The 21210-nt window shown below is 35.9% G+C and overlaps 1 protein-coding gene across 4 annotated transcripts in view; it reads left to right on the forward strand.

Moving 5' to 3' along the window:
* Chuk (component of inhibitor of nuclear factor kappa B kinase complex) overlaps positions 1–21210 on the forward strand; it is a 42234-nt gene that overhangs the window by 1289 nt on the left and 19735 nt on the right. For 3 of the 4 annotated variants that reach the window (XM_020156311.2, XM_020156312.2, XM_074078533.1), the window contains exons 2-11: positions 3376–3470; positions 5177–5291; positions 6212–6281; positions 7086–7174; positions 8728–8817; positions 8944–9068; positions 9260–9367; positions 10250–10385; positions 17138–17332; positions 18885–18987. In XM_020156311.2, the coding sequence (XP_020011900.1) occupies positions 3376–3470; positions 5177–5291; positions 6212–6281; positions 7086–7174; positions 8728–8817; positions 8944–9068; positions 9260–9367; positions 10250–10385; positions 17138–17332; positions 18885–18987 (1126 nt within the window). Of the gene's footprint in view, positions 1–3375; positions 3471–5176; positions 5411–6211; positions 6282–7085; positions 7175–8727; positions 8818–8943; positions 9069–9259; positions 9368–10249; positions 10386–17137; positions 17333–18884; positions 18988–21210 lie in introns of those variants that run through there. The other variant, XM_020156314.2, reaches the window with a different exon arrangement.

A 21210-nucleotide genomic window follows, 5' to 3' on the forward strand; every position in this document is an offset into this window, starting at 1 on the left:
GATTAGAGAGCCCATAATTTTTGTTGTTGCTTTTGGTGGTACTGGGGTTTGAACTCAGGGCTTGAGTTTGCTAGGCAAATGCTCTACCAATTGGGTCATGCCTCCAGCCAATAGTTCATAATTTGGGGTAGAAGGGAAAGTCTGCCTTGGGAGAATAGGCATATTTGTGGGGCAATTTGAATGACAAATGTCACTGATAAAACTGAGGAAACTTTGTGAAACAGGTTTCTAGATAGAGTGTAGGAGAAAATCTTGGGTGGGGTGTGGAGCAGAGGGAGAGAGGGAAAGAGGTGAAGGACTATGATGTTAAGTACTGTAGTAGTAAAGTGAAAAAATTTATAATTCTTAGCATTGGAGGAGACATAAGGCACTCAAGGAAAATAACCAAGTGCTTCCATCCACGCTTGCCTGTGTTACCTAAGTCTGCTTATGAGCCTAGTCACAAGGAAAAAAGTATGCATGCTGGCATGTTTTTGTGATTGCTTCTCTTTGTCCCTGACTGATGAATGAATTCTTTTTTTTTTTCATTGTGACAAAGAATACATAGCATAGAGTTTACCATTGTAACCATTTTAAAGTGTATAGTGCAGTAGCATTAAACACATTCACATCATCCTATTCATCTCCAGAACTTTTTTATCTTCCCAAACTGAAACTTTGTATCTATTAAACAACTCTCCATTTCCCTTTTTCCCCAGTCCCTGACAATACCAGTCTACTTTTTGTATCTATGGAATTAATCACTTTTTAAACTGAAGAGGTTTGGGCTGCTTAAAATCTTAGAGGTCTCTCAGAAACTTTCCAATTGATCAGAGTGCCCTTTCCCAAAACTGAGACATTTGACAAACAAGTCTGTAGTAAGGAAAGAAGGAATAATCCATAATAAGACTTGTGAACAGGATCATTCCTTTTCCAAGTTTAACTTAAAGGTTGTACTTACAGCTTTCAGTGTACTAATATTTTGTTAGAAGCAATGTCCCAGTATTTCAGAGCAATGAGGAAGAAGAAAGGGGATTTATTTATTGACTGCTGTGCTGGGTGCTAATGGTGCCCTAAATCTATAAGGACAATTCTCTACCCTAAAGCAGATTTCAAATCTAGTGAGAGAGCTGGACATAGAAACAAAAGTATTCCTGTAATGCCAGCACTCAGGAGGCTATGCAGGAGGAGCTTGAGTTCAAGGCCAGCCAGACTACACAGTGTGTTCAGGACAGCCTGAGACTCTATCTCAAAAGCAAAGATAAGCAAAACGAAACAAGTACAATGTAATACCCTATATAATGAAAGTATTTGCAAAGTATTTGGCAGAGTAACCAAAGAACTTTTCTTAGGGAATAGCGTAGCACTTTTCAAAGACTGTTGGGAAAAACTAGTAACAAAGAATACTTTAAAGAAAGAGTACAGAGGCTAGCGATAGAGCTCAATGGTAGAGTGCTTGCCTAGCGTGTGCAAGGCCTTTCTCCACTAAAAAGAGAAAAGAAGGAAGAAAGGACATTTGCTTCTCCAACCACAGATTAAAAATATTTTTAAAAATGCATCTGCTAAACATGTACCTGTATAGACTTTTTTCTTGTCATTATTCCCTACCCTAAACAATGCAGTACAGCTACTATATATATAGCATTTACATTATATTTAGTATCATAAGTAAACCAAAGATGATTTGAAGTATATAGAGGATGTGCATAGGTTACATGCAAATACTATGCTATTTGATGTAAAGTACTTGAGCATCTACAGATTTTGGTATCCTCTAGAAGTCTTCTACATACCAAAGATAACTATGTTCAAATACATTGGGTAAATGTTGTATATAATATTCCTTTGTTCAGAGACTTATAAGCCAAATTAATATACTAAACCTCAAAAAAAGTAAATAAACTAATTTAACTTAGTATTTTCTAATTTTTATTTTAAAATAAAAATTTATCATTTTAGCATTTTTTAAGTCTACAGCTGTTGTATTAAGTACATTTACATTGTTGTACTGCCATCACTATTCATCTCTAAAATATCCCCCCACCTTTTTAAAAATGAGATAGGGTCTGGCTTTGAACTCATGATCCTCTTACTTCAACCTCCAAAGTAGCTGGGTCTGTAGGCACAGGCCATCCACACCCAGTTTATTATAATCTTTTAAATACAAAACTTTTTTTTTTCAGAGGAGGCTAGGTATCTATAAACTTCCCAGAAAAAAATCTTTGTTAAAAGATGGAATTTCACAGAATAGGTGAATTACAAACTGAGGAGTTTAAGGATTTTATGGGTTAGATCTTTTTGAAATAAATAATGTCTTGCCTCATTCATGAGATTTTGGGCCTGATGTCATGGCTGTACCATGTGGTCTCTAAGGTGGTAAAACTTTATTTGGAATGTAGCTACAAGTAAGTAGGTCCCTTCAACAAAAGCTGAAGGGAATGAGTACTGTGGTTAGGCTAGCTTGTAATGTTCTAGTTCCTTTCTTTGTGTACTATCAACTATCTTGTCTTTAGTGTCTTTCTTCCTCCCAGTGCCCCACAGATTGTCCCATCCAAGTTGTGTCTTGCTCCCTCACCTAACACCTTTTTCCCCTTCCCAACCCCTGGGCACTGCTCTCTCTAGTCATACACAGCTTTTACCACACTTTTGGTTTGTGTCAGAGATTACACATTTTGAAAGTTCTTTCAAACTCTTCTCATAATATCTGAAACAATTCAGCCTGTTTGGCCCTGAATGGTGATCCTAGGCTATATTATTCGTGTTGCCAGAAGATGATGAGGCTTGACTCCTGTGTATCAGGATGGTTTTAATTTCAGTCAGAATTGGTTAAAGCCTTGTAGCCAAGAGATGTTAAGTTCATTTTATAGATGCACAAACAGAAGTACTATTCTTCTTAGGATTTCTTTCCATGTCATTTGAAATGCAAACATTAGGTTCTAATATTGGAGTTTTTTGCATTAGGGTTGATCATATTAAAACTTTTTTTTTTTTTTTCTGATTTAAGGCCAGAGAGCCCTGAGTTATCCTCTTCATTCTACCTATGTTAGAGTTTGGGGTCTTTGTTAGTTGTATGAACTGACCTCTGAGAAGGGGCTTGTTCTTCACATTTTTCTAGCAGTATATATGAGATAGTTTTTGAAGAGATCTGTTACAGGGTCAGCCTCAGTCACTTTTTGCTTATGTGCTATGGTGTATTTGAGGGTCAGTTTGAAAGCACTGGTTTGAAAGTCTTATAGTTTATCTGAAGTGTTGGCTTAAAAGAGATGTGAATAATGTTTAATTAGCAAAAACTAAAAAGAGTACTGTTTCCCTGGTTTGGCATTTTTTTCAGTTGCAAGTAATTTTGCACAAGAACCTAATTTATTTATATATTTTGTTGATTATCTATTTTGACAGGAACTTGAACTCAAAATAGCAATTAAGTCTTGTCGCCTGGAGTTAAGTACCAAAAATAGAGAACGATGGTGCCACGAAATCCAGATCATGAAGAAGTAAGTGTATTTTATAACTTAAATTCCTACAGTTCTACATCCCAGCCAGCTATTATAGTGAAAGAGGCCAGGATTCCACTCTTCCCAGGGTCTTTTGGGGGGCCTATTTTTCTATCATTAAATATATGTGTTCTATTTCAGATAAAAGCATTACATTATGGTTTAAAAATTTAATTTAAAAAGTCTAGATATTATCAGATATTATCAGACTGAGCTTTCTGAAGGCAGAAATATTTTCTTTTGGATATTAGACAATCTTAGAATTAGTATGTAAATCACTGTTCTTTTTTTTCCACCTGCTTTTGTTAAATAGTTTATCTGTTGCTTTGTAAAAAAAAAAAAATTCTCCAGGTTTAGTGGGCTTAAAACTACAAACATTTAGTTTTTGTGACTTAGAAATTTGAGAGTGACTTAACCATGTAGTTCTAGCTCAGGACCTCACCTTGAAACATCTTAAAATGTTGACTAGAGCCACAGTTATCCAAAAGGCTTGATCAGAAATAGAGTATTAATTAACTTCCAGGCTCACTTATGTGGCTGTTGCCTAAAGACATGAGTTCATCAATATGTGGACCTCTCCATGTCGGGAAGCATGAATGTCTTTGTGACATGGCAGCTAGCTTCCCCCAAGTGGGTGATCTGTGAGAGAGAGCGCAAGATGAATGCTGATGTAGCTCTTATGAAATTTCCTTGGAAGTCACATTTCATTCTTTCTACTGCATTGTTTTTTAGAAATGAGTCACTAAGTCCAGAATATATACTCAAGGTATATGGAATTAAAGCTCTTGAAAGGGGGAAGTGGACATATTTTGAACTTTCAAGATGTGTATCTATAGGTAGTGTGCTTTACAGATCATTCTTCTAGTTGTCATCGTAGTCCTTTATTTAGGTATTATTCCTATTTTGTAGATGAGGAAACTGGAACTCATACTGGTTGTTTGTAGAGTCTGGATTTAAAGTGAGCACTTTTTGACTTTAGTGTTCTGCTCAAGTTACTTTATGACTCTCAAACTTAGCTAAGTGGCAGAATCACCAGAAAAACTTCATATAAAATCTTATGCCCTACATAATAGAGATTCTGTTTCTTTAGGTATTAGGACATGGGACTCTATGAGTTTTGGAATCCACTTCGTGATGATGATGATTTAGGATGATAAGATTAAGCTTAAAAAAGAATTGTTAGAAGACAATATATAGTGTTATTCCATTATGTACTGAAAAATTTGTGTTTGTGCAGATTAAAAGCTGGAAAGAAATATGCCCACATTTATCAAGGTGACATTGTAAGTGATTATAGGAGAGGCAGCATGATGGAGGCTTTGGAGTCAGATTATCGGATTTGAATCTTTTGTGGCTTGCTTCACAATCTTATGTTATTTAACCAACTTGTGCTTTGATTTTCTTCTGTGTGATGAAACTATTAATAAATCTACTTGTATTAGGATTATTTTGACAAGTTAACCTATGTAAAGGTCTTACTGCTTGACACATGGAAATGTAATAGTAGTAACAGTGATGTTATTTTTATATATTTTTTCCTTCTAAAAAATCACTATATTCTAATTATATAAATCAGAAATTAGAATTTCATAAATTTAGTGTCAGTCTTCTTCATCTCATCCCCAGCCCCCAATTAACTGTCATTTCAAATCCAGTCACTTTTTACTGGAAAAAATTTTATTTATCATGCTTCCTCTTCTTGTTAGGTTGAACCATGCCAATGTTGTAAAGGCCTGTGATGTTCCTGAGGAACTGAATTTTTTGATTAATGATGTACCTCTTCTGGCAATGGAATACTGTTCTGGAGGAGATCTCCGGAAGGTAGTATGGATATTTGGAGATGATGAGCTAGTAAATCACAAACCTTAGCAGTGTTTGAATCATATCCAATGTGATAATCTATAATGAAGATCAGAGAATTGTGGCCTGCTACTCATTTGGTAAATTAAGTTCTGTTGGAACACAGCCATGCTTATTGCTGCTTTCTCACAGCTGCAAAATTGAGTAGTTTTAACAAGAGACCGTATGACTTGTAGATCCCAAAATATTTACTATCTACTTCTTTACAGGAAAACAGGTCTTTATTTCTTGACCCCTGATTTAGAACATGTATTTTGTTGTTGTTTCCAAGATGGGACCATGTTGATGTTAATTCAAAACATTAGTGTTTAAGGTGCTTATAAAAAAGTCTTTTCTGTTGTAATCTCTTTTATCTCATTTTAAATGTGTCCATATATGTGAGATTTATCAACCTTTTTCAATTTCAAATACTTTTGCCCCTTATGTATACTTTTATGAGTCTTGTCCTGAAATTTATACATTTTCAGTGTGGATTTGTGATTCCCCCCACTCCCCCTTCTTACACATTTCTTTTTTGAGACAAAATCTCACTATATAGCTCAGGCTGTGTTCAAACTTTTCTTTTTCTATCTTTTTTTTTGTGGCACTAGGGTTTGACCTCAGAGCCTTACACTTGCTAGGCAGGTGCTCTTCCTGCTGGAACCACTCTGCCAGCAACTTCAAACTATTGATCCTCTTGCCTCAGCCTCCCGGAATCCTGGAATTATGGGTATCTTGCACACACTCCCATTCCCACATGCCTGACTCCTTCTTATATTTTCTTTATCATAACTGATTTTCTCATTTGAATATTCTTTTAGAATATAGTGGTTAATGTGTGTTAGTATTGCTGTCCACCAAATTGTAGTACACATTTTTAGTCTTCTTTTTTTTTTCTTTAGCTACTCAACAAACCAGAAAATTGTTGTGGACTTAAAGAAAGCCAGATACTTTCTTTGCTGAGTGATATAGGTATGTTTTCAATATCAGAATACCATTGTAATTTAATGCCCCTTTGGTTCACAGAAAATTCTGTATATTGCTTGGGAATTAAGGAGAGTTGTTTGTATACTATAAAAATCATACAGATTTTTTAACACCTCTAAGAAATTATAAATAATCTGTTACTATTGATACTAAATTAAAATAGGATATTTTTTATTTATTTTTTGTCCTTTACCTGAGTCTTTTGTCTAATAGATATTCCAGTTGCTGACAAAAAATGGTATGAAAAATAACATTATCTAAGCACAGTCCCTCCCCCACTTAACATAATTTTGTTGACAGTGAAATTGCATGTCTTTAGGTATACATCCTCAAGTCAAGGATGAAATTCTCTGTCCCTTCAGAATTACTACGGAAAAATCCCTAAAATAACTACTGCATTTGCTGTCAGAGCTAGCTCAAAAGCCAAGAATTGGTTTCCTTGTGTATTTTGGTATTGGTTTTTTTTTTCTAGGTCATGGGAACCAAAATGTGGCTGAAGAAGGTGATTTGGATGGGAGGAAAAGTCCACAAGGGTTATAGGAATTTTCTCAATTGACTATTTAATTTTCTTGTCATGTTATAATAAATTAAATGAGTGTCTATTATAAGTCTTTAGTATTTAATATTACTGTATTTTCTGTGAAGAAAATCTGAACTACTATAATATTAGTTATGTAACTGGGAAGATCCAAGTAAATTTGAGCATCAGAGCAGATGTGTACAGAATTTTTAACAAATTTTAACTCAGTATTTTCTATGATTTCAATATGCACTTTAAATTTTATGTAGGATCTGGGATTCGATATTTGCATGAAAACAAAATTATACATCGAGATCTAAAACCTGAAAATATAGTTCTACAGGATGTTGGTGGAAAGGTAGGTAAAACCTAAAGAATAGCCATGTCTTATGGCATATAGTCTCCCTGATGTAGTTAGTCCTTGCTGTGTACTCATAGTGCTCTATACTTTTTCTGTTTTGATCCTTACCACACTGAACTATCTATAGTTTTGTGGTTAATTTTTGTCTCCTTTGCCAAACAGTGGCTCCCTTTGAGAAGGAGCACCTTTCTTATTCATGTCTATTTTTCCACTACCATATCTAGCAGCCATAGTAGGCAGTCTGGTAAATAATTGGTTAACCCTTACTATTTTATTCTTATGAAGCACATCTAAAACATATGTACATACATCCCGATCTGCTTTACTTTAAGAAAAAGAGTATGTGTGTGTGTTTGTGTTTTAATTTATGCTCCTCCCAAATCCTAAGTTTTATATTTGCCTTAACTGGGGTCTGAACTCAGGGCCTCACGTTTTGTTAGACAGGCACTCTTATCACTGGAGCTACTCCACCAGCCCTTTCTGAGTTTTGTAGTTAATTAAAACTTTAAACCTTGGTTTCTCAGGTTCCTAAATGAGTCATCCTGAGAAGAACCAGAAATTGTGAATTGACTCCTGAAGTATTCATTTTCTTTAGAATAATTTGAACAGCTGTCTTGATTTTAGCACTCAAATTACATTCCAGTAAAGACTTAAAGCCATAAGTCTGAACCTTGCATTGAATTATATGCTAACTCATTAGTGAAGCTGGTGGTTGATCAATTGGAAGTGATGAAACCTTTATGGTGGTTCTTTTCATAGGCACTTTTCTTTTTTTTTTTCAGACTTGGAGACATTCTTGAGTTTAGAAAGGGTTTGACTCACATTTATTCCATTCTACAGTAGTATGATGCTTCTTCAAGTTTGGAAATCACTCTTACCTTTGCCTTCCTGTCACTATTTTATTGAGTTATAATAAAAAATTCTGTGGAAAGCCAGGTGCTGGTGGCTCAAGCCTGTAATCCTAACTACTCAGGAGGCAGAGATCAGGAGGTTTGTGTTTCAAAGCCAGCCTGGACAAATAGTTCATGAGACCCTGTCTCGGAAAAAACCTATCTCAAAAAAGGGCTAGTGGTATGGCTCAAGTGTAGGCCCTGAGTTCAAACCCCAGTCTCAGAGGAAAAAAAAAAATCTGTGCAGTATGCATTATTAGTTATCTTATTATGTAGGAAACTGCCAGAGCTTAAATCACTTGATCAAGATCACATGGCTATTCAGTGGTGAGGTCAGACTTGAAACACATTTGTGTTACTTCAGAGCCGAATTTCGTCCACACTACCTTCTCTACAGCTTTATAAAGACATTTTGCTTTTCTTTCTTTCTCTTTTCTTTTTTTCTCTCTCTTACTCTTTTCTATTCTCACTCACTTTTTTCTTTTTTTCCCTCCATCCCTCCCTTCCTTCCTTTGCTCTTCCCTTTCTCCCTCCTTTTTTTCCCTCCCTTCCTTCACACAGTCTCAGTGAGTGCTCTACCACTGAGCTACATTCCCAGCCTGCCTTTCCTTTTCAAATATTTGAACCATTTCTTACTTACTTTGTCTTACTATTTTGCAGATAATGCATAAAATAATTGATCTGGGATATGCCAAAGATGTTGATCAAGGAAGTCTCTGTACATCTTTTGTGGGAACACTGCAGTATCTGGTGAGACAGCTACTATTTCTTTGAATTTAAGTGTATGACATTCATATTTCTGAAACTCATGAATATAGTAGTTAAAAACAGCCTTTCCTGTACAGTGTTGCATTTAAAGCATTTTCTCTTTTTAAGGCCCCAGAGCTCTTTGAGAATAAGCCTTACACAGCTACTGTTGATTATTGGAGCTTTGGGACCATGGTATTTGAATGTATTGCCGGATATAGACCTTTTTTACATCATCTGCAGCCATTTACCTGGTAAGATATAGATGAGAGCTTTGGCATGCTTAATAGGAATGGAAGTTTTTTTAGTTGTTTGCTTTTTTTTTTCTTTTTTTCATTAGTGGTATAATTGTCTTTTAACACAGAATTGAATGAAACTAAATGACAAGAAATCTTATAGTATTTGTGACAACCAGGTTGTCATCTGAGTTATCTTGTTTTTATAGGCATGAGAAGATTAAGAAGAAGGATCCTAAGTGTATATTTGCGTGTGAAGAGATGACAGGAGAAGTTCGGTTTAGTAGCCATTTACCTCAACCAAATAGCCTTTGTAGGTAAGTGTATTTTAGTCAAGGAAGTTTCCTCAGTTTCTCCAGAGTTTTAAAAGAACAGAAGAGTAGTTGTCTGTTTCAAGGAGCATTATCCAGTAGAACTTTCCTGGCAATGGAAACATTTTCTATTTGTGGTGGTCACATGAATCTTATTGAGCTGGAAGGTGGCTAGGGATTAAGAGTATAGCTTGGTATAGAATGATTTGCCTAGCATGTACAGTAGGCCCTCAGTTTGATTTTTACCACTGTGAAAAGAAAAAGGGGCCTAGTGTGACTGAGGAACTGCATTTTAAATAAATAGTAAGTATTAATGTTACTGTGGCTAGTAGCTACCAAACTGAATAGCATAGGTCTAGTGGAAGTGAGAACTGTTGCCATCCAACTGATTACCATAGATGTTAAGAAGACTCTAGGGATCTTTATCCCTAGATAAATGGGTTTCCTGGAGAATGTAATTGGACTTATCTATTGGAGTTATCGGTAACAAACTTACATATATAAGTTTTGGTACTTTTTTTGGTGGTTCGGAGGTTTGAACTGAGGGGCTTGCGCTTACATGGGCAGACACTCTACCATTTGAGCCGTACTCCTCACCCATGAGCTGCTTTTTTATGGACGAAATTTGTCCTATGTCCTCATGAATTATTTGAAAGTAAGATATAAAATAGTACAGATAAGTGATTGGACAAGGAAATGGATACCCTACCAAATTGCCCTTTCTTGGACTGGAGGTGTGGCTCAAGTGGTAGAGCACCTGCTTTGTATGCATGAAGCCCTTAGTTCAAACCCCAGTACCACAAAAAATACCTTCCAAATTGCCCTTTCTTAATTCTAAAGGAAATTGGAACATTAATGATATTCACCCTATTTTTGTACATTTTCTAGTTTAATAGTAGAACCCATGGAAAACTGGCTACAGCTGATGCTGAATTGGGACCCACAGCAAAGAGGGGGCCCTGTTGACCCTACTTTGAAGCAGCCAAGATGCTTTGTATTAATGGATCACATTCTGAATTTAAAGGTTAGTTTTAATGGAGTCTTTTTCACAGACCTGCATTGAAGTTAACAAGTTTACCTGGAAAATGAACATAAATTATATTTTAATTATGTTACTGATACTTTTTTTATTTCTTTAGCAAGCTTTTCAGTTTGCTTCTAAATGGTCTTTGTTGATTATTCCTTTAAACTTCTTCCCTTTTCCACATGGTGTTATTAGCACTTCATTCATTTAGGTTTAATCATTCTGGGTTTGGTGAGGAAAGTTTCTACCTGGCTTTCATACTTCTATATTTAACTTTTAACTCTGAAGTTGGTGAAACATGAACTGCCCCATATCTTCTGAAAATGCATTTTTATTTTTCTGTCCAAGAAACAAACAGTTTCCTAATGCAAGTCCACCCCAACTAAGCCCAGGCCTCTTACCTGCTTCTCTTAACCTTTCTTTCACTCAGGACCAGCTTGTCACTGCTCCTCATGTTCTCAAACTCCTTGTCTACTTTTGTGCTTTCACAGATGCTGCCCTTTTGCCCAGTATGAACTCCGTTTCTGTGCATCTCACCTAACTGGCATGTCTTCAGCTTATCTTTTAAGTGGTCTCTCCTACGTGATTTGTCACTTAATCATACTTTCTATATTCTCTAAATATTTTTCATCTTCCACTCATGACTACTTAGATATTCTTCTTCAATGCTGGGTTGTTTTACTACTTTTGTTAACAATCACTTGCCCTACCCCATTCTATCCTACCCCAGAATTATGTACGGAACAGGGCATGTATCAGGTTCTCGGTAAATATTCATAGATGTGAATAAGAGATGTAGATCTATTATGCTACCCAGAAACAACTCCCATCTGTAGTTTTGTCACATTTATTGACTGCCTATAGTAGATAGACTTTCTAAAACTGAAATGAGAATTTTCAGTCACTTAAAGTTTTAATGTAATCTTGGCACAGTTTATTAAATAACTTGGGAGCATGTTGATATCCTTCTTGGTTAATACTGATAAGATGTCTGGCTTCTTGATTTGGTCTTCTTCTACTGTGCCAGTCATTCCTTAGTGTTTACGAAAAGCATGGCTTTAGTTTTATGTTGTCTCTGAAAAGTTTTGGTTGTGCATATTTCAGATTTTTTTTCAGACTTCTCATAGTAATCCTAGCATCATTCCTACTTTGAAGGGGGTCTGTGAACATCTGATTATCATGGAGCATGGGGAAAAAGTCCTCATTAGGTAGTTTGTAGTTTACAAACTTCAGTTGGATTTGTAGCAGCACTATTTACCTGTTTATGAATCTGAGCAAATACTTACCTTTATTTAGGGGACAGTGATAGCTTACTTAAAGGATCAATATTATGAAGTTATGCAAAATATAGTAAGTGTGGAGTACTATTCATAGTGATTCAGTAGGTTTCAGGTATACTTCCTAGGCTGATAGGACTGAATTTTGAAGGTGGGAGTGGGTGGGATTTATAGGCAAGGGAGCATCGGGGGCAAAAGTGCAGCAGCATGAACTGCAGAACAGCTTGGTGTTACTATAGGATATTTTCTAAGGTGTTTTTCTATAATTTGTACAAAGAGAATGATGTCTATTTGATTTTCATAGCAGCAAAACAGTTAATGAAATATTTCCCTTTAAAAACAGTTTAGAGAGTCTAGTTGCATAGTTTTCTAACTACTTATTATGAAAGCATGTAAATATGAAGATTTAATTATTCCTCCTTTACCTCTTTCATGCTCCTACATGTAACTGTATCCTGAGTCTGTCCTTTGTTCTGTTTCTGTTGTTTTCTCTTTTTCTTGCTTAGTCTCTTCAATCATGTAAATTGCATATGGATAATTCACAAATTTATTTCCCCAGGTGTGAATTTTCTCCCAAGTACTTACAACTGCTATGTAACTGTACCTGAGTATCCCACTGGCACCTAAGATTTCATTTATTAAGAATGGAACACCCTTGCTTTACCCACTTCTGCAGCTTTCCCTCGCTGTTTATTTGTGCCATCACTTTTGCAGTTGCCTAGGTGGGAAATTTTGTATTCTTTTCCCCTCAATCTATGTGTCCAATTACTTTTTATCTTTCAGATGTTTTAATAATTCTGAGCTGGTCAGGTTCTCAATTTAGAAAATCTTCCATAGTTGTCTTTCACTTTCTGGGTCTCATATAACCCTACACTTTCAGCCTTTCCCTATGGGGTTGTCATTTTTGGTATGTTTGAACTGGATTACTGGAGTTCTGTGATTATTCTCATCCCTTTCTACCTTTTTGACTTTTCTTACCTTACTGTTTTCTGCCTAAAATTACTTAGTAGTATGTACCACAGTAAGGTACTCAAGTATTTGAGTGAACAGAAAGATAAATTTTGGTATATTATTTCTTCTTCTTCTCTTCCCTCCTCTTCCTTCTTCCTTCTTCTTCATTTCCTCTTCGTTACTGGGGATTGAATCCAAGGCCTCATAATATTAGGCAGGTGCTCTACTCTTGAGTTAATTCCTAGTCTTCTTCCTTTCTTTTGCTCCTCTCTGGTTCAGAGCTTTGGTAGTGGAGTGCCATTATGACTCCCTACCCTGACATATTCTTATGTAAAAGTAAATATTTACTTTATGGTTTTCATATTAAGTTTCTGCTATTGCCTTTAATGGTAGTTGTCGTAGTGGGAAAGTGGCCTGCCTGGGGAAAGGCATGAAAAGTATCAAGTGATACAACTGTACTGTAAATCCATGTTAGTTTTGGAAATTTGCTTCTTCCATCCTTTTTAGACATAAGTTACTAAAAGAAAGTCTCTTAATGGTATACTAAGAGAAATAGTGCCAATCTTGTTTTAACATTTGGAATTTACGTGAAAAGGATGTTTCAGGTTATGAAAACAGTTTGATATTTCTGTAGCACATTTTAAGCACTGGTGTCAGGGTTGATAAGTAGAAATAATAGTGGCCCTTAAAACTAAAAAGCTGCACAGCAAAGGAAATAATCAGCAAAATGAAAGGAAAAAATATTTGCAAAAGGGGTTAATATCTAAAATTTACAAACAATACATACAACTTAATATCTAAAGTACAAATAACCTGATTTTAAAATGAGCAAAGTCCTAAATAGACACTTCTCAAAAGAAGAAATTCAGATGTTCAGTGGGAATTTGAAAAAGTTTTCAACAACTCTATTCATCAGGGAAATGCACACCAAAACCACACTGACATATTACTTCATACCTGTTAGGATGGCTGTTAATCAAAAAGACAAGAGGCTGGGGTGTCAGGCTTGCTTAGCATGCACAATGTCCAAGGTTCATTCCCAGAATCTTGAGGGGGAAAAAAGGCAAAAGACATCCTGTTGGTCAGGATGTGGAGAAAGGGAACCCTGTACACTGTTGGTGGGAATGTAAATTAATTAATGTACCATTATGGAAAACAGTAAGTTTTCTCAAAAACTAGAATAGAGCTACCATATGATCCATCAGTCCCACTTCTGGGCATATATCCAAAGGAAATGAAAACAGTAGTATGAAGAGATATCTGAACACCCATACTCATTGTAGGCATTATTTACAACCTAAGAGTCCTTCAAAAAATGAATGAATAGGGAAATGTGGTATATACACAGTGGAATATTACTCAGCCTTAATGAAAAAGAAGGAAGTCCTGCCAATGAATCCGTCAGTAAACCTGGAGGACATTATGCTAAGTGAAATAAGATTCCAGAAAGAGATATTGTATGATCTCATTTACATGTGAAATCTATAATAGTCAAAACTTAGAAGCAGAGAACAGGATGGTGCTAAAGGAATGTGATATTGGTTAAAAAGTACAAAAATGGTACCTATGAAGAAGTGATAATCTGAAACATAATCATTTCATAATACATCAAAACTGGGAGTCATGTGGAAGTTGTAGGCTCAGACAGAACAATTATGTCACACAGACAAATTTACTATTTGGACAAATACTACAACAGGCATTCTAGTACTACCATGACATGTTGCCCCAAGGACATAGCCAAGCTAGTCCCTAAAACCCATTTGATGTCAGAATCTGAATGAAGGAATTGGTGTTCAGCAGACTCAGGGAGGAGTCCATAATATGAACCGTGAACCATAACCTCACATCTTACTGTTCCGGCAGTCACTGTCCAGGAACTAAAGAATGAATCTGGAGAGCCGCTTCATGCTGTCTGTTCTTTCTGACATCTTTCTGAGAGCATGATTAATAATCATTGCTTTCTTTTTTCTCACATTGATATTTAAAAGGGTGTTCAATGCATTGTTTGAATGTGCTGGTAACTGCTTTGCTTCTTGAGTAGAGCTACAACCACCGCAGCTCTGCAAGATGAATGCTTTGTGGGCCACAGTCTCAGCTGAGTGACCCCAAAAACCACAGTGCTCGGTATCTAGAAGTACACACTTGGCAGATGGAGAGACCATCTGTTAATTAGTCTGTTGCTGTTACAGATATTATGTAAACTTGCTGTTTTGTTTTTTCCTACAGGGTGTTATATGTATATGGTGACTTAGGGCTTTCTTTGAAAGTATTGGAAATGTTCCATTTTATTTGAAAAATCTGTTTTATATTATAAGCTTTGATTAAAGAGGAAGTTTTTATAATCTAAAAAAATCAAACTGCAGACCTTGATTATATTCAATTTTTATATGTCAAAAAATTAAATTTGGGGGCAGGGAGATGAGGAAGAATGAGGTAGAGATGAACCAAGGTACATTGTAAACATATCTGGAAATGTCAAAATGAAACCCCCTGTACAATTATTATATACTAATAAAAAGGTTTTTAAAAAATTAAGTTGTGCTGGGCATGTTGATTTATTACTATAATCCCAGCTGCTCAGGAAACAGAGGTAGGAAGATCGCAGTTCAAGGCCTTCTGGGCAAGATTGCAGAACCCAGGGCTGGAGGCATGACTCAAGCGGTAAAAGTGCAAAGCCCTAAGTTCAAACCCCAGTACCACCAAAACAGCAGCAACAACAAAACTGCAAAAGGACTGGGGGCATGACTTAAGTGGTAGAGGCCCCTAAGTTCAATCTCCAGTACCAACAGCAATAAAAAAAAAGTCACAAAGAACTTGAAAGACAAAAAAACTTTGGGAGAGAGGACTATGAGGAATGCTATAGGTGAAGTAAGATTGGCTCTGTGCAAATGATGGTTAAAACCAGACAAGGCATTCATAGAATTGGGAGCAGAATTACAATACTGTTGTCTATAATTTTGTGTGTTTGAAAATGTCAGGTAATTTTATTTTATGTTATTTTGGTGGTATGCTAGGTGTTGAAGCCAAAGCCTTGCTCTACCACTGAGCTATTCCCCCAGCTCTGTGTATTTTAAGAGGAACAACAATAAAAAGGAATAGTAGTGGCCCTGGATTGATACTTTTTTTTTTTTTTTTTAAGGCAGGGGTTTGCTATGGAATCTAGATTGGCCTGGAACTCACTAAACAGCCCAGGCTGGCCTCGAAGTATAAGTCCTTCTGCCTCTGCCTCCCTAATGTACCATCATGCTGAGCTCAATGCTTTACTTTTGTAGTAAGGATTTCCAGCAGAAATAACTTAATCATTTGCATATACTAGTCAATGTAAGGAATCAAGAAATGTTGGTATTAATTTCATAAGGACATGGAAGGAAGAGACCTGTGATCAAAAACTAAATTCCAACTCTGCAGATGTCCTTAGTTCCCTGGATAGAGAGCCCCTCCTTTCTCAGTCTCACATTCACTTGGCCTGTTCAGGCTACTTTCAGTGGGGCTTCCAGGTGAGATTAGTCAGAGAGTTTTCTTATCTTGCTTTGGACCCTGAAGCAGGTCACTGCTCAGGGATTTGGTTGCCTTATGAGAATAACAGTGCTTTTTCCTGTTTAATGCTTTTTCCTATTAAAAGAGAAGCATATCTCTTCTACCAGATGGTTATTTCTTTTTGGGGTGGTACTGAAATATGAACTCAAGGCCTCACACTTGCCAGGTAGTGACTCTACCACTTGTCATGCCCCTGACCCTTTTTGCTTTAATTAATTTTTGGAGAGGGTCTTGTGTTTATGTCTGGGCCAACCTGGATCCTAACATTTATGCTTCCTGTGTTGCTGGAATAAGAGATATGCACTATTCCACCTACCTTATTGGTTGAGATGGATTCTGGCTAACTTTTTGTGTGGGCTGGCCTTGAACCACAGTCCTCCTGATCTCTACCTCCTGTGTAGCTGGGATGGTTATTTCTTGAGGCAACATGAAGTAGTCACACAGTTAGGAGTTCAGATCTAAGCACTACCAGTTAATTTAGCTGTACAATCCCTAACTTCCTGGAGCCCTGGTTTATCGTTCCATTAGAATGGAGATTAATTCTAGTACTGCCAAAAAATAAAATACAGTGGAGGGTCTAATTAGAAGATGTAATTAATGGGATTGCTGTGTAAAAGCACGTAACTCTGTGATTAGCACCTGTTAGGCACTTCAATGGGAATGTCCTCCTAGGTCTCTGATAATACTTCCTAAAGTAAGATTGTGGTTTTTTTTTTTTTTTTTTAATCAGACTTTTTATTTCTTCATTTTGCGCATCTCTGGAACTTTGAAATTTTATTTGTTAGAACTAATATTTATTGTGGTAGAAAAGTAAATTCTCTTCAGTTTTCAAAATGTCATAGTTATAGGAGGACATCTTTAGAGAATGAGTGAATCTTGTTTAATGTAGAAATAATGCTTTTTGCTCATATTCTCCTTTGAGTATCTTGCACTGAATTGTTTATGCAGTAAATGATCAATAAATTTCTCTTTTTTCTTATACAGATAGTGCACATCCTAAATATGACTTCTGCAAAGATAATTTCTTTTCTGTTACCATCTGATGAAAGTCTTCATTCACTACAGTCTCGTATTGAGCGTGAAACTGGAATAAATACTGGTTCTCAAGAACTGCTTTCAGAGACAGGAATTTCTCTGGATCCTCGGAAACCAGCCTCTCAGTGTGTTCTAGATGGAGTTGTAAGAGCATTCTTTTTTTATTTAGTACTAGGGTTTGAATTTTGATCTGCCACCATCCCTCACCGTAGCTTTTTTTTTTTTTTTTTGAGAGAGGGTTTCTCCTCATAGCCCAGGCTAGCATTCCTCCTGCCACAATGCCCAGCATTCTGTTTTGTTTTTAATTGACATAATATTTGGACTTACTTCTGGGGTACAATATTATAATTCAATATATATATACGGTTTATTGAATTATAATATGTAATGATCAAATCAGGATGATTAGCATTTCCATGTCCTCATATTACCATTTCTATGTGTTGGGAGCCTTCAAACTCTTCTTTAGTTATTCGAAATGTATAATTAATGACTATGTAGAATGTAGTTACGCTACTGTGCTATAGAGAGTCCTAAGAGACCTTAACATACCTAGTCTGAGAGATAAGAAATCTGTATAGAGGGATTGTATGTGCCACATTTTTTTTTTTTTGATACATACCTGGAATTCCTTGGTGGTAAATAGCTCATAATGAATTCCTTTAGTTTTCACTTACTGGTGACTTACTGCTTTGCAAGGTGAACAAGAAAGAAATCACACATTTATTGTAAGACTTTTTTTTATGTCAGTTCTCTCCCCAATTTGTTTTCCTTCTTTATCTGAAGCCTAGAATCTTGAAATTACATTAAGCAGTCTCATAATAGTTGGGTGGTAAATATGATTGTAGTAATGACTTGTTTTCTATTTTTCTTTTTTATGACATTATGGGGACATATTTTACATATCTACAATTTACATATTCAAGTGTACAATTCAGTGATTTTTTTTTTTCTCTTGCAATACTGGGATTTGAACTCAGAGCTTACCACTTGCTAGACAGGTGCTCTACTACTTGAGCCATGCCCCCAACCCATTTTTTGCTTTAGTTATTCTTCTGGTAGGGTCTTGGACCTTTTGCTGGGGGCCACCTCAGACCACGAGAACCTCCTTCCTATGACCTCTGCATGGCTGGAATCACAGGCATGCTCTACCATGCCCAGCTCATTGATTCCACTGGAGTCTTGCTAACTTTTTGCCCAGGCTGGAACTGTGATCCTGTTGATTTCCACCTCCCAAGTAACTGGGGTTACAGGCATGAGCTACTGTGCCTGGCCCCATTTGATGATTTTAAAAATAAATTCAAATTGATTTAAGAACATTTTTGTCCCTCATGGACATTAACTGGTAATCTGCACTCTAGCCACTCTAGGAAAACTACTAATCTACTTTATATCTGTATAGATTTGCCCTTTCTGAACATTTCATATAAGTGGAATTATACAATAAGTAGTATTTTCATTCTATGGATGTATACCTTTTTGTATTTGTTCTTTTAGGTCTGGTCATTGTTTTTCACTTTAGCCCAAATACTTCTTTCTCATAAAGTTTAGGCCCTAAATCTGTAAATTTATGCTAATCCACATTGACTTTGTGCATCTGCATTTCAAAGTAGGTAATCTGGTGCTTAAGAATTTAGAAAACCCAAAGTTTTCAAGGATTTTAGAGCAGAATTTTAATTATTTGTTTCTTTTTCAGAGAGGCTGTGATAGTTATATGGTTTACTTGTTTGATAAAAGCAAGACTGTATATGAAGGGCCATTTGCTTCCAGAAGTTTATCTGATTGTGTAAATTATATTGGTAAGTATAGTCTATTTAGTAGCTGAACTTTAATCCTAAAATAATGCAATATTGACTTAACATGATCTCTCGTACTTGAGGTACGAGATTTATGTAGCTTGGAAGGAAGGTGAAAAGATAGATTTTAAACTACCACCAGATTCCTCACTTAGGAGAAGACTTACTTCTTGAGGGAAGGACTCTCAGGTAAAAAAATGAAACTCAACACTTAGTTAAACCTACTTATTAATTGTTCCTTTGTTATCTATGTATATTCAGATACTTATACCCGTATCGGGCAAGTGTTCTACCCCTGAGGTGCACCTCCAGCCCTCAAATATTTATTTCATTTTATTTTATGAATTCATCTTGATGTTTAGTCTTCATAGTACTCTGTCCTATGAAGATTATTGTTTTCTTTTTGAAAAAGTTAAGTATTTTACCAATTTATGTCCACCCAAACTAAAATTGGGCACAAAGTTATAAAATCAAGGACAAAATTGGACATCTAATCTTTCCTGTGTTACCTTATTAGTTTTCTTTTAAATTGAGGTATAGTTTATATATGGTAAAATGCAAATTGTATAAGTTTTGTTTTGATATATGCATATGTATGTATCAACATATACATATGTATGCGCATTTCATATAAATGGAATCATTCAATATGTAGTTTCTTGTTTCTGTCTTCTTTCATTTAGCATTATATTTTTTAGATTTATCCATGTTGTCCAGTATTAATACTTTATATAAATATATATCTGTATAATCCATACCACAATCAAGATACAGAACACTTCCATCTGGGTTGGTGGAGTGGCTCAAGTGGTAGAGCACCTGCCTAGCAAGGTGAGGCCCTGAGTTCAAACTCTAGTACCACCAAAAAGAAAAACAGAACTCTTCCTTTGCGTCACAAAGTTCCTCAAGTCTCTTTCAAGTCAATCACCTTCCCCCAGATTTTATTTATTTTAATTATCTTACTAATAGATTTTTTTTTTAAGGACTGTTTGAGATTTACAGAAAAATTGAGCAGAGGTTTCACGTAATCTTCCCTCCCACATATAGTTTCCCCTATTGTTAACATCTTAACTTTGTATGGTACATTTGTTACAATTCATAAGCCAATATATTTTTAACTAAAGTCCATACTTTATTCAGATTTCCTTAGTTTTTATCTAATGTCCTTTTGCTATTCTAAGATCTTATGCAGCATGCCACATTACATTTACTTGTCATGTCTCCCTAGGTTTCTCTTGGCCATGACAGTTTCTCAAACCTTCCTTACTTTTGATGACCTTGACAGTTTGGGGAATACTGGTCAAATATTTTGTAGGGTGCCCCTCTATTGGAGTTTGCCCTTGTTTTCCTCTCTTGTGACTTAGACTGAGATTTTTGAGAGAATGATCATAGAAGTAAAGTGACATTTTCATCACATATAAAATATATGCTGTCAACATGATTTATGACTGTTGGTGTTGACCTTGATCATCTGGCTGAAGTACTTTTTGTCAGGTCTCTTCACTGTAAAGTTTAATTCCCTACCCCCTTTACATACTGCACTCTTTGGAAAGAAGTCACCATGTAAAACTATACTTCAGGAGTGGGAGCTGTGCTGTTCTTTAGGGTAAAGTATCTGCATAATCTGTTTGGGATTCTTTTACACAGGAGATTGTCTCTTCTCTCCCATTTATTAATTTAATCATTTAGATCAGCTTGGGCTCATAGAGACTTATTTTATACTTTGGATTATAATCCAAGACTAGTTTATTCTGTTACTCAAATTGTTCTATCTTTGGTCATTGGGAGCTCTTTCCATTGGCTTCTGCACCTTTCACATGTCCCCATGAATGAGTTGTTTTTGTCCTATTTTGATTTTCTTTTTTTTTTTTGTGGTACTGGGGATTGAACTCAGGACCTCACCTATTTTGATTTTCATTTGTTGTTTTTAACACTTTCTTACATTCTGGTACTATAAGATATTTTAGGCTCATCTTTTATGTTTCCTGCCCCAGTTGTAGAGTCAGCCATTTCTCTAAAGATCCCTTGTTCCTTTTATAAGAATGGTTTTAGACACCAAGATCTAGGTATGAGGTGTGCTTGTTGCAAATAGGGTATTGTTTCTTTTGGGTCCTTTTAGACTTTTTAAATATATAATTTTGGAGGAAGGAGATCAGGCTTACCTGATTTTTAAATTTTTTTTTTTAAGTTTGCTTCCCCTTTTTTGTCTATTAGAAGCTGCAGGAC

Source organism: Castor canadensis, chromosome 7 (genome assembly GCF_047511655.1).
Source record: "Castor canadensis chromosome 7, mCasCan1.hap1v2, whole genome shotgun sequence".
In the NCBI taxonomy this organism is placed as follows: domain Eukaryota; kingdom Metazoa; phylum Chordata; class Mammalia; order Rodentia; family Castoridae; genus Castor; species Castor canadensis.